This window comes from Oncorhynchus mykiss, chromosome 12 (assembly GCF_013265735.2).
Source record: "Oncorhynchus mykiss isolate Arlee chromosome 12, USDA_OmykA_1.1, whole genome shotgun sequence".
In the NCBI taxonomy this organism is placed as follows: domain Eukaryota; kingdom Metazoa; phylum Chordata; class Actinopteri; order Salmoniformes; family Salmonidae; genus Oncorhynchus; species Oncorhynchus mykiss.
In genome coordinates, this window is record NC_048576.1 from 54,824,329 (window position 1) to 54,841,785 (window position 17,457).

The 17,457-nt window shown below is 40.6% G+C and overlaps 1 protein-coding gene across 11 annotated transcripts in view; it reads right to left on the reverse strand.

Annotated features, from left to right (window-relative positions):
• The window catches only part of LOC110537788 (transcription factor COE1-A), a 149,356-nt gene extending 142,362 nt beyond the window's left edge, over positions 1-6,994 (reverse strand). For 5 of the 11 annotated variants that reach the window (XM_036937812.1, XM_036937818.1, XM_036937813.1 and 2 more), the window contains exons 1-4: positions 5,937-6,992; positions 5,027-5,183; positions 4,020-4,083; positions 2,605-2,660 (exon numbers count right to left, since the gene is read on the reverse strand). In XM_036937812.1, coding sequence (XP_036793707.1) covers positions 2,605-2,660; positions 4,020-4,083; positions 5,027-5,183; positions 5,937-6,070 — 411 coding nt within the window. In that variant the 5' untranslated portion in view covers positions 6,071-6,992. Of the gene's footprint in view, positions 1-2,604; positions 2,661-4,019; positions 4,084-5,026; positions 5,184-5,936 lie in introns of all 11 variants that reach the window. The other 6 variants (XM_036937817.1, XM_036937810.1, XM_036937814.1 and 3 more) reach the window with 4 other exon arrangements.
• Positions 6,995-17,457: the final 10,463 nt, after the last annotated feature.

Consider the following 17,457-nt stretch of genomic DNA (forward strand, 5'->3'; position numbering starts at 1 on the left):
AAACTCAGGATAAGGGAGAGAGAGAGATAGAGAGAGAGAGAGAGCGAGAGAGAAGGAGAGAGAGAGAGAAGGAGAGAGAGAGAGAGAGAGAGAGGAGGGAGTGAGAGATGGAGTTGGGGGGAGAGAAGGAGAGGCCCTCCTGCCTGGGCGCTGTCTTAATCAGATCTGTCAGAGGTGGAGGCGGTGATCACAGATACAGCTGTCTGACTGACACCCCGGGGCTTCTACCTCTCCCTCCATCTATCTACAGTATCTCCCTCTCTCTCCCTCTACCTCCTTCTCACCCTTTTACCCTACCTCACATATTTTCTCTGTTAATTATGTGTGATAGTAGTGCTGATTTTTATAGTTGTTTAAAACAATAATATGTTAATAACAGCAATTTGGGGGGGTTGAGATGAAAATGAATGTACTAACTAAATATGATTTCAATATGCATGGTAGTTGTCAATACAGTTGTTCACAAACCTTAAAATACTTCTCAATTTTCTCTGTTAGATTGTCTCTAGTAGGACATAAAGCCACAGTGACACATTAGCGGTTGTTACATCAGAGCCGCAGCGCAGTGCAGCAGTGGTGGTCACAGTAACAACAGCACAGCGACTCTTAAACACTGTGGTTAGGTTTATAGGATTAGTGTGATTACCCTTTATTTCCATGGGGGCTAGAACAGCGGCATGCAGGCAGCACTGTGATCAGACACTGGGATTCACAGCTGTGACAGACAGACAGACAGGCAGACAGACAGACAGACAGACAGACAGACAGACAGACAGACAGACAGACAGACAGACAGACAGACAGACAGACTCACTGAAGAGAAAGTGCATGGGGCTATGGAGCTGATCATGGTGACCTTATCCCTTATCCTACCCAACCGCAACAATGTTTTGGCTGGACCACCTGTTAGTTAGTGTTCCTTTCCCACCGCCCCCGTGTCATCATCACACTGGCTACAGCAGTCTCTCTGTTAAACCTTATTATTTGAGCTACACGTTTATTCCTGAGCAGATGACACAGCCAGGAAAAACTCCTGGCCCTGATATAGGCTACAACTACAGCACAGAGTTTTTCCTGGTCAGAAAAACCCCCCAGCGTCTAACCATGCTTATTATCCAGCCTCCGTACTACAGTATATCGGTTCCACCTCTGGTAGCGACTACAGTAGCTGTGAGGCCCTAGCGACGGCTCTGAGACCTGTGCTCGGGCTCTGCTCACATTCCTGACAGAAAACTCGAGAGACGCCCCAGAGCTAAAACAAACCTGATCCTTAAGTCATCTGACTCATCTCGAGGCATCAAAAGACACATGTGCGCCATGAAATGGGCCTCACCACACTAGTCATACATCTAACAATCCCTGACTAACACAGAGATATGACATAGAAATTAGAGAAGCTGCTACGCTGATAATACGAGAACAAAATAATCAGATTCCTACATCAAATAGTTTTGGTCTTCCATCAGCAGCAGCTCAACCTATTTATGTGAGTCTATTCCTCAAACTCTCCATTCGTCTCCTCGACAGAGGTTAACAAAAGTGTGTCCAGAAAATGTGTTAGTCCTCTCAACCAACCAACCTTCAGCCCCCCCCCCCCCCCCCCCCCCCCCCCCCACGAGAGCAGGTCAAACAGTTTATTAAGAAACAACAAAACTGTCAGACTGACACTGTCAGAGTACTACTGGGGTTTAATGCCATTTGATAATTACCATGGCGCCCATGCAGAGTGTGACACCATCAGAGCCCACCCACTGGGCACAGACGTCAATTCAATGTCTATTCCACATTGGTTCAATGTCATTTCATTGAAATGACGTGAAAACAACGTTGATTCAAGCAGTGTGTGGCAATTGGGCACTGGCACGTTAGTGAGCATTAAAAGAGTGTAACATGGGTCTGTTTCTCCTCTAAGCGGCCCGCCATTACCCTGAGCCTGCTAACGAGCACACTAGCCAATCACCAAACATGTCACACTAGCCAATCACCATACATGTCACTATCCGTAAGGGTACAATCCAGGAGAGAAAACAGAAACGGTACAAACCCTTCTGGCTGAAGGTCTACCTGTAGATAATATCTCTGAACATTATGATGATTCAGTGTATGAAATTGTAACTTCCTTGGGGGTGTCAGGATACAAAAAACGTACCAAAAAAAATGTCATTCAAAATAATAGTTCCGCTTTCCAAACAATTAAATGACTCTACGTTGTTATAAACTAAAAATCTGAATAATAACCCAGGTAACCCCCCCCCCCCCCCCCCCCATCCCCAACCAAATCATCAGAGTGAGTATTACAGTGAGAGCAGAGCGGCTCAGAAAAGATACTTCAATGGGTCCCCGCCTCATTGTCAGGGGCGTAATACAAGGAGACACTCTGGGCTGTCAGTGTTACCAAGTGAGTGGGGACCTGTCCAAATGTGACACAGGCCCGAGGGCTGCGGGTACACACAGTCTTCCATGGGCTGCTGCCTTCTGCCTCCTGCACCAGGTCCGCGTAGAGAAACGCACTGTTTACCTTCCTTTCACTTCCTAAACGCTTGTTTTATTGTTCTGTATTACGTCTTCATTTTTAGGCAGAGGGATAAGGAATTGGAACCGTACCTGTTTAGTCATGGAGTCGATGAGTCGCACATAAAAGTCCTGCTCTGTCCTGATGCCTGACAGAGGGAGAGGGGGAGAGGACAAAAGACATGAGTGGAAATGGTTTTAATAGAATTAGGTACCTTGGCCTGAGACACACACAAACACTACAGAGATGCTGACAATGACTATTGTAAGTGGCAAATTATGCATTGAAGCAACATAAAAAAACTTGACCTTATTGAAAATGTTACGGTTACTCTTTATGCTAACTACATTTATTGTGTAATGTTTGGTACTTACAATCTGTGTTCTTAATCTAAGCAATTAACTTTTGTCACCAAAGGTGGATCAAAACAAAATAAATGACAGAACTTCAGTCTTCAAACTTTTCGCAAATATATTTTAGTCACAATTTAGTTTCAATAGTGGCAAATAAAATGTGTTTCCCATGGCAATTATCAATGTTAGTGAATATAGTTATTGTCTTTATACAATATTAGCTAAATTGTATTGGCACAATTGTTTTGATGGATTATGCAATAGTTGTTCCCAAACAAAAAACATTTGGCAAATAAAAATACAAAAATTACTCAAATATGCATATAGCCTATTTCCAAGCCAAGAGACAACTGAATAGGCATAAATAATGTCACAATATATTATATATTGTGCAATGGGTTATAGCCTATTCATCAATGAATCTAAAAGATTCAAGGTTTTGCTCGACACACTGTTAAACCTCGCAATGTGAAGGCAACGATGAGAACGCGACCATTTCAAACTGATCAAGTAAACAAGCATAGCACATAACACCAATAACACATTGCATACATAGAAACACAATGGCTAGACGGGAACCTAAAAACGGTCCGTTTTTTACAGTGAGACGAATAGCTGCTAACGGGGGGCCAAAATATAAACTAACCAAGCAGGGCCATTATGGACAACGTATACTATGGGCTACAATACATGCTCGCAGGTATAAGAAATAACAAGCTCAAGACTGCTTATATCCGGAAATATTTAACTATGATAACTGTTAAGAAAAGACAATTCAGGACATGAAATTCAGAAAGGCAGAGTTTAATTAGGCTACTCCTTCACCGGGCTAGTATTATTATAGCAAATGTTTTACTTTCTTTAACTGACAGTATAGGATACCTATTACTTCTGGAGCAGTCAATATAGTAATGATTAAAAAATATAGATACAAAATTAAACTTTTGATTAGCCTGATAAAATGCATGAGGTGATCTCAAATAAACGCAAATATGACCTCAGTGGAAAGGCGACACTAAATTGCACCTGGTGTTGTTGTTTCTGTAGAATTCCATGCAAATCGTGTTTGTGGTAGCCTATGTGTCCGCTTCCTGCGACTCAGAACATAAGCATTACATTGCCTAGAGGAGTGTTGACCAATGTTTTACACTTACCATTACTGTAGAGAAGTTGCAGTCTGTAGTGTATACCATTGTTGGTCTTTTCTCCAGTGGATTCCTGTAAATGAACAGATTTAAAGTGATTGAACTCACTTGATTCAGATCCGATAAGATGGACATTGGTGCGCTTCTGTTGAAATTAGACTGCGATATCAGAAATAGGCTAGTACATTGAATATGACTCGGTAAAATGTTGCATTGGCAAAATGTAGCATAATTATTCTACACATACATTTTTAATGCTTCAACAATTACTTAATTGAACGGTATATAGAACTGTATAGAAATTAGCCTCTGTTTTCATGGCTGAAAGGGAGCAAAATCTAATAAAGATATTGAAGTAATTACTTAATGTAGGCCTAGTGCTACTAGAGAAATACATGGTGGGTTTATTGGAAATTACATGGATAATTTGTCGAACAAGCGGTTTTATTTATTTGAGCTTTATTATTATTTACTGAAATATACAAAATCCACCATGTATGCCCCCCCCCCCCAAAAAAAAACATTAAGCAGTAGTACTTAATACTGAAATGTTGTAAGGAGAAAAACACATTGAGTTTAATTTCATTAAATAGGCTCCTTTATATTATTTTAAACAAGTAAACCTCTAGATAAAACAGAAATTATAGGCTATAACTTATCAACTTCAAAATAAAAATATTATTCTCAAAATATATTAGTATTATTATTATTATTAGTATTAATATTATCGTAGCTAGTATTATTAGGTATGTTATTATTATTTGGATACCATTTTATTCAGCTACTATTTGCCTATTATAGCCTACAATTATATTAACAGTGGAAAGGTTTATAAAGCTTCGCAAAATAAATACACAGGTTTATGGTTAGGTTGAATGGGGTTGTAATTTTAAATTAGAATAATCTGATACATCTACGTGGTAGACTAATTATAGGCCTATAATATTGTCAAAATGTGGATGTGGGACAATTCAGTGTGTTCGAGAAGCTGCTAAAATATTTAAAATATCACTCACCTTTTCCTTCTCGACAAAACCGAGGAAAGACGTCCTTTCGATTTCCACTGGTTGTCCTTGTCTGTCATATAGAGCCAAAACGAAGTGAAAGAAATTGGATTTCCGAAGATTTGACGGCGGTTGCTTCTCAAAGTGAGCCCGGGCAAGACCCACTCCACTGTGGATAGACATGCAAGGGGTAGTCATGTTAGGGAATCAGCCGACTTAAACGTATGGAAATAATAGTTGCCCTTTAAGAGTCAAACTTCTTAGCCTTAGAATTAAACGTGTGTATTGCTCGTTTACACACACAAGTCCTTTTCATAATCTGCGAAGCCTACCTTTTGATATTATATTATATATTGTTCTACCGGGCTCATTTTAAACAAATAGCCTAATTTGGAAAAATGTATGTAGCCTATAGAAGTGGCCTATTTTATGGTGATGTGTAGTTGATATGCCTGTTACATATTCTAGGCTTTTGGATCTTCTAGCAATTAATTGATAGCCTACTCGAGAACAATACACATGTTTCTATGCATGGCCAATTTATTACCATGTTTTTATTATCATAATATCATCGTTAGCCTTTTATATTCCAAATATGATGTCTCTTATTTGAACTGTTCTGTAACTAAACTAAGCCATTACGGATTGTTGTAGACTATGTCCAATTAACAGTAGAGTATAGAAGTCATCCATTATGCTAAACTCTCAATTCTACGTCCATGGTGAGGGGATCGATTCTGCTGGGGAAGAAAACTTCAACATTTCTTCGATCACAAAGCGTGTAAGCTAAACTGCAAATGTAGAGACAAAAAAAAATAGGTCCCTTGAAAATATAGCTTTCCAAAACAGTGTGGACCATGTACTATCCGTGCGCTGGTAGAGTCCTCGCACCGGGAGGAAGATGCTGTCTCCGGCTTCTTACCTTTGAGCGGCGGTGTTCGCATCCAACACCCCGGCTCCCTGCATCCATGTCCGAACTGCGTTCATACCGGATCCGATGGGTTCCTCTTTCAAACTACTCCCACTCCTCTGGATGCTCTCCTGAATCCCAAACATGAAAAAATCGCGCTCCCTCTCTCCGTTTGAGTGTCCCAAAATGTGTTTTCTCTAATCACAGGTAAAAGAGGGTAACAACGTGGGCGCGAGCTAGTACTGGGTCCGCGTTGATGCCAGTGACAGTCTGTCTGTTTACTTCAAACCAAGCGAAAAAGACGAAAAGAGTCCAAAGACGACTTATCGAAATCCAGGTGTGTCAGAGACGAAAAGCACTTCAAACAGTGATAAGAAGACAAACGAGCGAAACGCAAGACAGTGCAAATTAACAGAATCTCACTTGAGGTTTTGACGATATCCCCCCCGTTTTAAAGAGACTTGCTCTGTGTGCTCTGGTATCAACTAGAGAATGGGATCAACTAGAGCTTTCAGATTGTGCTAGATCAAATGGCATCAACCCCTGACAAGTTTTTTTTCTTCCCTTTCTCTCTCTTTGTTTTCCTTTTGCAGAGATATTCCCTGTCAAATGGAAATGAATAAGAAATTGGAAATCAAGAAGAGGAGGACCCTTGTGGCTGCCGATCCCGTGTTGTTCCTCTTGTTAAAATGGGAGTGATTTGTGTCCCTTCCCAAAGGAATCCTATTTGACTATCTCTGAGAACTAAACACAAGCACACCAACCCCAGAGGGAAGAGGGAGTGACTGTTAGAGGCGGGCCGCCCCAAACAAAGACGAGCCCAGTGTCAGATCCGCCCAACCACAGCTCCTATCGCCTCATTAAAGGCCGCCCCTTCCCTTACCTCCACGGCACCTTACCGTCGCACTCTCACAGCTAAGAGAGTACCCAAAAGGAGCTTTCGGAGACAGTTGGCTAAAGATGACTCCATGCCGAAAATTTGGTCACATGAAGTGAAGCGTATAGCGAGAAAATTCAAATTCGTTCCGATATGTCTTGAGAACGTGTCTGACTGTGTAGCCACCAGTGGGACATTTCTACGCGGGTCTTGATACGTTTCTTATTATGGGAAAATACTACAATAAGTTTTTTCTACTTTGTTCAATATAGAATTATCGGACTTTTGGTGCCCTGGGTATCATGCGCTATTTTACGCATAGAGGCTCTCACTGTGACCACAGTGGAGAGTGGAGTTGAGACGCGTGTGAGCACACCGGAATCTTTGTCTCGATTAAACTATTAATGTCGGCTAGTGAAAAGTATTACACGTTAGATGTCAACCCCAGCGCCAATCTTAAAACATTTAACCTAGCCTCCTAACACTAACACAATTATAAGAGTTTGCACACATGACATGAGTCCATATTTTTTATGCATGCATACACACTAGCTTACACCATTTAGCACACTTGAATATATCCCACACCAATATAGGAATGCAGAACAACATATAACTGTTTTAATTTAATTTATAAACTTCATTTATCATGATGTAGACATATGTCCATGCGTCCAACTCATACAATACATATTTTCTTTAGACAAACTAACGCTGACTTTCTGAAGGTCCTTATAATGCAGGCAAAAGCGCTGTGTAACCGCGTTATAGACTGTATGTGGTAGGCCCATACACTATCAAGTTAACAGTCTTGAGATGAATTCAAAAATGCGATTAGTAGCAGTAATATCAAGACCCGGTGTTGAAGATATTTTTTGTCATGAGAACATTTGATTGCAATGTTGTTCTCAGGACTTCAGCAGAAAATGTCCTGCGTCTTTACCACCATTTTATTTAGACAATTGTTTAGACTAATTTTTGAAACGCATATGTTATGAAACAAAACAGATTAACGGTTCCAGTTTAAATGTTCACTTTAAAAGAAGCGCTGAGGCACAAACAAAAGTGACAATAACAATAATTAGCTCAAAATAACAATGAAGCATAATTGTTACCCGATTCCTCGGCTTTGCTGGCGATAAGTCAATGGGCTAAAATGGACTATGTGACTCCTTTGTAGAGAGATTGATTCATTATTTCGTGAATCATGGTTTAGGTCTTTAATAAAATAATTTTAAAAAATGAATACAGTGGACAATTGAAAGATACATTTTTTCCTGTTCAATTCTGCAAATTTTTTCCTGTCGCTATCCATTACACTTTTTGACCTTGTTGTGCTACTATATAGCCTAGGTATGATTTTGAGTCTCCGGGTTAAAGGGCTGAAATAAATTGTAAGGAAACAAGTTTGAGGTGAGGCTGGTCACAGTGGGCAATGTAACGCGCAATGAAAAAGATCAGTATGTATAAGAAGACTATCTCTCGACAGAGATGTGGGATATGTTGGAAAATTAAAAGTTGTCAATGCAAAGGTATATATTTCAGCACATCGACGTAGATTTGAGGAAATGGTTTGAAGCGCGTGCGCGCGCACCCACAGAGTGTTGCTGATTGTAGCGCTGGGCTATTTTATAGTCTATAGAGAGAACACGTCAATTTAACGGTTTCTCGTCTCGGTGGCTGTCTGACATACCTGAGCCTATAGAGAGAAAATGTAAATGTAACCGTTTCTCTTCTCTGTGACTGACACATACCTGAGCCACGAATATTTTTATTCCCCTTTCCCCACCAAGTTTTCCCATAAGAGATGGATCCTTTAAAAAAAAGATATGCCTAATCTAATTAATTCCCACCAAACCCACACTTAAACGTAAATGGCCCAGTGCATACGACAGATACAATAATAATCTGTTTCTTAGCCTTACTGTATCATAATATATTAGGTATATTAGTAAGATGAATACATATCATTTTAGTCTTTCGTCAGAATAAAATGCCTAAAACATTGGAGAAAAAAAATTGAATTCAATGAAACAGAATTGATTGTCGACACAATGAGCACATATATTTCGATTTTTTGTTCAGATAGGCCTACGTTTCACAATAAGTTAGCCATCAAAACACATTAGGCTACTTTACTATACTAGAAAACTATACTAGAATGCAGCAAAATCCAATTCAATTAGCCTATACTGCCAATTTAAACAAGGTTGTTTTGTTGGTGCTGAAGATAGGCTACACAACCTACATGAGTCGATAATGCTTGTGTGGAGGTAGGCTATACTCAGCACTGTGTTTCTTCTGTAAACTGCTGATTCCATCATACATGGGTGGCATCAGGAAGTTGAGATGCAACAGCGACTCCCTCCCGTGGTCAATAGGCCTAGTGTCTTGGATGGAAAATTGCCAATGGAGGAAAATAATAGGCCTATAGACCAGAGGCCTATGTGGCTGCATTTACACAGGCAGCCCAATTCTGATCTTTTGCCAAATTATTGGCCAAAGGGCTGATCTGATTTGTCAAAATACCAATTAGTGGAAAAATATCAGAATTGCGCTGCTGAGGGGAGAACGGCTCATAATAATGTCCCAAACGGAGCAAATGGAATGGCATCAAACACATGGACACCATGTGTTTGATGTATTTGATACCATTCCACTGATTCTGCTCCAGTCATTAACACGAGTCCCTTCTCCCCAATTAAGGTGTCACCAACATCCAGTGCTGCATTGAGTTTCTGTGTGAGGAGTTGGACTAGTCTACTGGCTAAACATTAAAAAGGGACAATATACTGAATTCAGAGGAATACTTGTAGAACGTTTCAGGCCCAAAATTCTGAGGTGGCATAAAGTATGTGAGAATGGCTGGTGGGTCGTCCGGAGGGGGGCTAGGCCCCTTGTCCTGTAAATCTGATCATTTTTTCATTTTTCAAACAGCTTTTTCCTGCAAACTAGAGCCATAATCATTATGCTTAATTCTATTACAAAAAAAATATGTATATTTGTTTGCATATCTAAGCATAACTGTTGAGCTGTCTGTGTTCCCACGACTGGTGGTTCTTTTTTTTTTAAAGAAGCTAAATACGCTTCTCTGCATCGCTGCCCAAATCTGGTTAAAAGACTGAAAGGAGTGTGAGTCTTATTCAGTACATTGAGTTATTGCTTGCTTTTCTGAAGTCGACCAACCTTGCCAGCAGGCATGCCAGCCAAGACAGTCAGACAACCTAGCTACTCTAACTTGATTGATAGCCTGAAACCTATCTGAGCTAGCTAAAGCCAACTTCATACATTTGCTAAGTGACCAGTAGTATTACAGAGAGAATATATATAGATATATAGATATATTTTTTAAACAGGAGGCCTCTGGATCATTTACCGTACGACTGGCTTTATGACAGGCTTATTGTACAGTCTGCAGACGATGGTCCTGGAGTGTGAGGATTTTATGCCTTCAAAAGTGATGAAACGTCGCCACCGTGTGTCCAAGACGTCTACTCAGGAGGTACAATCTACTGCATCAACAGTCGATGCGTGTCCTCTGTAAAAGTTTTTGCCTGAGCACTTAAGAAGCAAACTAAGCATATAGGTGTCATAGTTCCCGAAATACCAGTGATCATTAGTTATTTTTATTTTTTTTAGGGGGGGGGGGGTTGTACAAAGAGGGCCTACCTTTGTCATTGATTGCTTCTGTGACAGCATAGGGCCATGGACAGCGTTATTTAGGCCAATCTCCATTTAATTAGAAGTAGTAGACATATGCTTCTTCTTGTTCTACATTTACGAGTTTATTGGCAGAAAATCTGAAAAGGTACTCACTGTCACCAAGAGTGCTGGAGGGTACTGTCTACAGACATAAAGCCAAAGTTTGTGATTTAGGCCTACTGCCACCTGCAGTGCTGGAATATGTATTCTCAGGCTAGCCAAAGGTTTTTTTGTCATTAAAAATGAGAAAGGAAGACAAAAAACAGATTCATTCATCTCAAAATATCAATTTGCAAATGTACTAACTACTTCCAGAATAACTATGAGATTTTGAGAGAAAAAGGACACTGGCTGGAGAACCTGCAATTCTAAAATTGACTGAAAAACTGGTTCTGACCCTGGATCACAAAAAAGATTACAGTGTAATAGCGCATAACAAAGTATTTTCCTTATAGGGCTTTGGACTTATACTCCAAATCAGACAGTTTAGTAGTGGTTCTGTCGTAAAACCAAAGCCCAGGATAAAGGGGCTCATTGAATGTGGTCTGGACTCTGTGGATTAGGGTCAATGTGTCAGGGACGCTGTAGAAGAACAGAATTCCAGCCTTGTGGTCCAGGTACACCCCTACTCTGGAGGACTACAGTCCTCACATTATTGTGCATGAACCAGTAACCCTGAATAGTGTAATCTAAAATCCAGGATGATCATTGTCTCCAAATCCAGAGCCTACACCCCATCTGTTGATGTCTTTACATGAGACTAACGGAAGAACACGCTTCCCACTCCACAACCTGCAAACAGAGCCTATCTACGCAGCACCTGCCAGCTTTATTGAAATTTCTCTAGATGCTCAGGATATGGCTGTTTTTCTGATGTAGCCTTTCTATGATCCTCAGACAAAGCTAGGTTAATTTGCGCTGTGTTTGGGTCCAAAGTAAGGCGACAGGAATCTGAAAGAAGAGTAGAGCCGATGTCTTTTGGGCTCTGGTGGCAGCAAAACATCCACTGCATTCACTACAGACACAACAAACAAGCAACAGCAATATATTTTCTCAATGCACAGGTGCTCTTACTTATTGAAAAGAGAAACCCTTTTGCTTTGTCAAAGCAAATATATTTTTAATCAGTCTAAAGGTACTTTTATAGAGAGACCACTGCTGGTAGAGCAGTTTACTGACCTGTGGTGGAGATTTCGGACCATTCCAAGAAAGTCCCCTAATGTCTCTGTCAGCTTAGACGCAGCCTTATTCACATCTCTAAAGTAGAAAACAGCCAGGTATACGGTACATCGATGCTAGGTAAGTCTGAAGGTATGTTGAGACCGGATATTCCTGGAGGGAGAGAAATACAGAGAGACAGGGTGAACAAAGGATTGAGGTAATTTGTTGATTTGTTTATGCATTGGTTAGTGCAGTTTACTGGTGATACTCTTTATTCGTATTACAAATGCAGGTACAGTGTAGTTACCAGGAGAAAATGGGTGTGATCATCGACACCTTCTGCTCCAGTTGCTTCAGGAGTCCTTCAGCCCGACTCACTCCAGCCATTTCCTGTTCTCTGATCAGCTCCTTCACCTCAGAACACCTCTCGGTGGGAGTGGATCATCTCAGTAAAGATCCTCTCACGGTCTTTTATTGATTCTTGTGCAGAGTGCTGTTAGGACACAGAAATGAAGGCGAAGGCTCCAAAAAAGACAAGGGGACGACTGATGCCTCTAGTTGTAGCAGGCACACATTATCCTATGTTCTATTAAAAGGCTGCTAGACATAGCAAGAGTAGGTCAATGAGAGATGCTGCAGCTTGTTGGAGATCTTTCAGCTCCTTCTCTCTGTCTTGAATTCTCTGCTGGACTTCCTGTTCACTCATCCCCAGGAGGTTCTGTGGAGAAAAGTAGTGGGTGTTTTACACAGCCGGGGGAATTCAAGACTACTTAAATTGCGAAGGCGGAGCTCCGACGTGAAGTTTTTGAAGCTTATCGAATTGGGTGTCCAATGAAAGCTAAGAGTCTATTAGTTTGGAAAATGAAGGCATTAATCAATTTTCCAACCTAAAATGAAGGAATAAGTAATTGCTTTGATTCCTGGTGTAACAGATGGAAAAGTGGTCTTAGAAAGCATATACCAGAAAAAGTCTTAATTAAAAAATTAATTAGAAATACATCAAAACAAAATAATGTTGGTGAAGAACCCTGCCAACTAATATCAAAACTTATATTTTGTTTTGGAGAAATGATTGTCCTTTTGTAAGTTTAAGAAACATTGCCTTGTGCCTTGTAATTCCATGACCAAAACCCCACATATCTTGAAAATCCCCTAGTGTCAATGTCCGTGCCCCTGTGAAAATAAAAATGTGCATAATAACAAAAATCCCAATGAAAATCCGTCTATTCAAGCTAGAGATATCTGTTCATTTTGCATGGGCAGAGTCTCAATCCATCACATCCACCAATGGCAGCCTTCCGCATCTGTGGTGGAAGTTGGCCGAGCTACAGCACTGTTTGTCAGACCATGAGACAGCTAGAAAAATCAATCTGCTCACGAAAACGAAAACGTCTTTACGACCCCCACAAGCGTTACGAGAACCGTCTGAAGTCGCTACTGCCAATCTGGCAACTTCTACCTGTAGAGTCTAAACAGTTTGGTCTACACACTAATATGACCCCTCTATGGAAAGGTGAGACTCTCACGAACACGTACATGTCGTCTTTTCTCTAGGATGCCCACAAGCCTCAAATAGTTTTTATAATAATCCTGATCTTTCATATATCACTCAGATATCGGACAGGACACTTTAAAACAAACTTCCTTTTGATGTGTTATTCAATGTGTTTCTATGGGCTAATAGCAGTAAGGCCAAATTCAATGTTTCATCAAATACATGTTTTATATATATATTTTTGATACCTAAAGGGGTCCTACAATTCTAAATCCAATAGCTAATTGATCCTTGGTATGCTGTTATGTTAGAGTACAGAGTAGAGTAGCAGGAAACTGACTCTTCGACACCAGCACCGTTGTCAGGCATGGCTGAGATCAGTGGAGATTTTAACATGTAAATATTGGTGGGGCAAAGACATTTATTTTATTTTATGCATGACAGCAACGCACCTGCCCAACACAACACTAAACAAAACATGAATTAGACTATAATGGTAACAAACGGTGCCCACAAACTGTTAGTACCAACATAAAGCTGTCCCAACACCTTACCACTGCTACAGTGCCTTGCGAAAGTATTCGGCCCCCTTGAACTTTGCGACCTTTTGCCACATTTCAGGCTTCAAACATAAAGATATAAAACTGTATTTTTTTGTGAAGAATCAACAACAAGTGGGACACAATCATGAAGTGGAACGACATTTATTGGATATTTCAAACTTTTTTAACAAATCAAAAACTGAAAAATTGGGCGTGCAAAATTATTCAGCCCCTTTACTTTCAGTGCAGCAAACTCTCTCCAGAAGTTCAGTGAGGATCTCTGAATGATCCAATGTTGACCTAAATGACTAATGATGATAAATACAATCCACCTGTGTGTAATCAAGTCTCCGTATAAATGCACGTGCACTGTGATAGTCTCAGAGGTCCGTTAAAAGCGCAGAGAGCATCATGAAGAACAAGGAACACACCAGGCAGGTCCGAGATACTGTTGTGAAGAAGTTTAAAGCCGGATTTGGATACAAAAAGATTTCCCAAGCTTTAAACATCCCAAGGAGCACTGTGCAAGCGATAATATTGAAATGGAAAGAGTATCAGACCACTGCAAATCTACCAAGACCTGCCCGTCCCTCTAAATTTTCAGCTCATACAAGGAGAAGACTTATCAGAGATGCAGCCAAGAGGCCCATGATCACTCTGGATGAACTGCAGCTGAGGTGGGAGACTCTGTCCATAGGACAACAATCAGTTGTATATTGCACAAATCTGGCCTTTATGGAAGAGTGGCAAGAAGAAAGCCATTTCTTAAAGATATCCATAAAAAGTGTCTTTTAAAGTTTGCCACAAGCCACCTGGGAGACATACCAAACATGTGGAAGAAGGTGCTCTGGTCAGATGAAACCAAAATTGAACTTTTTGGCAACAATGCAAAACGTTATGTTTGGCGTAAAAGCAACACAGCTCATCACCCTGAACACACCATCCCCACTGTCAAACATGGTGGTGGCAGCATCATGGTTTGGGCCTGCTTTTCTTCCACAAGCCACCTGGGAGACACACCAAACATGTGGAAGAAGGTGCTCTGGTCAGATGAAACCAAAATTTAACTTTTTGGCAACAATGCAAAACGTTATGTTTGGCGTAAAAGCAACACAGCTGAACACACCATCCCCACTGTCAAACATGGTGGTGGCAGGATCATGGTTTGGGCCTGCTTTTCTTCAGCAGGGACAGGGAAGATGGTTAAAATTGATGGGAAGATGGATGGAGCCAAATACAGGACCATTCTGGGAGAAAACCTGATGGAGTCTGCAAAAGACCTGAGACTGGGACGGAGATTTGTCTTCCAACAAGACAATGATCCAAAACATAAAGCAAAATCTACAATGGAATGGTTCAAAAATAAACATATCCAGGTGTTAGAATGGCCAAGTCAAAGTCCAGACCTGAATCCAATCGAGAATCTGTGGAAAGAACTGAAAACTGCTGTTCACAAATGCTCTCCATCCAATCTCACAGAGCTCGAGCTGTTTTGCAAGGAGGAATGGGAAAAAATGTCAGTCTCTCGATGTGCAAAACTGATAGAGACATACCCCAAGCGACTTACAGCTGTAATCGCAGCAAAAGGTGGCGCTACAAAGTATTAACTTATTAAGGGGGCTGAATAATTTTGCACGCCCAATTTTTCAGTTTTTGATTTGTTAAAAAAGTTTGAAATATCCAATAAATGTCGTTCCACTTCATGATTGTGTCCCACTTGATGTTGATTCTTCACAAAAAAATACAGTTTTATATCTTTATGTTTGAAGCCTGAAATGTGGCAAAAGGTCGCAAAGTTCAAGGGGCCCGAATACTTTCGCAAGGCACTGTAGCTACCTACACAAACAGCAATAACAGATTCTAACGTCATTAGCTAAGTTCCACCAAGGAGGTCAATATATTCCAGTATCTCTGGTTTATTGGCTTATTCGGATCCCCATGAGTTTTTGCCCGAAGCAGCAGCTATTCTACCTGAGGTCCACAAAAACGCAAAACACTGATACACTGATAGACATCGACATTTCAAATACAATGCTACACAAACAATACAACAACAAATTCAATAATAACTCTACCAACAATGCAACAACAAAAAAATGATGTTTGTGTTAGTGTGTTTGTGTGTGTCCTCTCACAGTCACTGCCGTTCCATGAAATGTTGTTTTTTAAAGGTAATGTCTTTTGTTAAAGGTAATTTTTCAGTTTGATGTCATGGCTCTGTATAATGTGTGATAACGTGGATTTGTTTTGGACTTGGGTACTGTGAAGAGACACCTGATGACATGTCTTGTGGGTTATGTATGGGTGTCTGAGTTGAGTATGATTTTATTATGCAGACAATCTGACATTTTCATTACAGTAATACTTCTGATAAAAATGAGAAGAGAAGCAGTTCATCTATTGTCAACTCTCAACCAGGAGAGACTAGCATCCATGTCGTTGATGTTAGCTCTGTATGTGAAGTTAAGGGCCAGGCGTGCTGCTCTGTTTTGGTTCCAGGAGAGACTAGCATCCATGTTGTTGATGTTAGCTCTGTATGTGACGTTAAGGGCCAGGCGTGCTGCTCTGTTTTGGTTCCAGCTGCAGCTTTGTTAGGTCTTTCTTTGCTGCACCTGACCATATTACCGGACAGTAATCAAGATGGGACAAGGTTTCTGTTTCAAAAATGCAGATTTTTTTTTTTATAACATACCCCTCCCCATCTCACAAGAGCTTTGTCAATATGACTTGACCATGATAATTGACCGTTCAATGTAACACAGTCGGAAGTTTACATACACTTAGGTTGGAGTCATTAAAACTTGTTTTTCTTGTTAACAAACTATAGTTTTGGCAAGTCGGTTAGGACATCTACTTTGTGCATGACACAAGTCATTTTCCCAACAATTGTTTACATTCAGATTATTTCACTGTATCACAATTCCAGTGGATCGGAAGTTTACATACACTAAGTTGACTGTGCCTTTAAACAGCTTGGAAAATTCCAGAAAAGTATGTCATGGCTTTAGAAGCTTCTGATAAGCTAATTGACATCAGTTGAGTCAATTGGAGGTGTACCACAGGATGTACAGTGCCTTGCGAAAGTATTCGGCCCCCTTGAACTTTGCGAACTTTTGCCACATTTCAGGCTTCAAACATAAAGATATAAAACTGTATTGTTTTGTGAAGAATCAACAACAAGTGGGACACAATCATGAAGTGGAACGACATTTATTGGATATTTCAAACTTTTTTAACAAATCAAAAACTGAAAAATTGGGCGTGCAAAATTATTCAGCCCCTTTACTTTCAGTGCAGCAAACTCTCTCCAGAAGTTCAGTGAGGATCTCTGAATGATCCAATGTTGACCTAAATGACTAATGATGATAAATACAATCCACCTGTGTGTAATCAAGTCTCCGTATAAATGCACCTGCACTGTGATAGTCTCAGAGGTCCGTTAAAAGCGCAGAGAGCATCATGAAGAACAAGGAACACACCAGGCAGGTCCGAGATACTGTTGTGAAGAAGTTTAAAGTTGGATTTGGATACAAAAATATTTCCCAAGCTTTAAACATCCCAAGGAGCACTGTGCAAGCGATAATATTGAAATGGAAGGAGTATCAGACCACTGCAAGTCTACCAAGACCTGCCCGTCCCTCTAAACTTTCAGCTCATACAAGGAGAAGACTGATCAGAGATGCAGCCAAGAGGCCCATGATCACTATGGATGAACTGCAGAGATCTACAGCTGAGGTGGGAGACTCTGTCCATAGG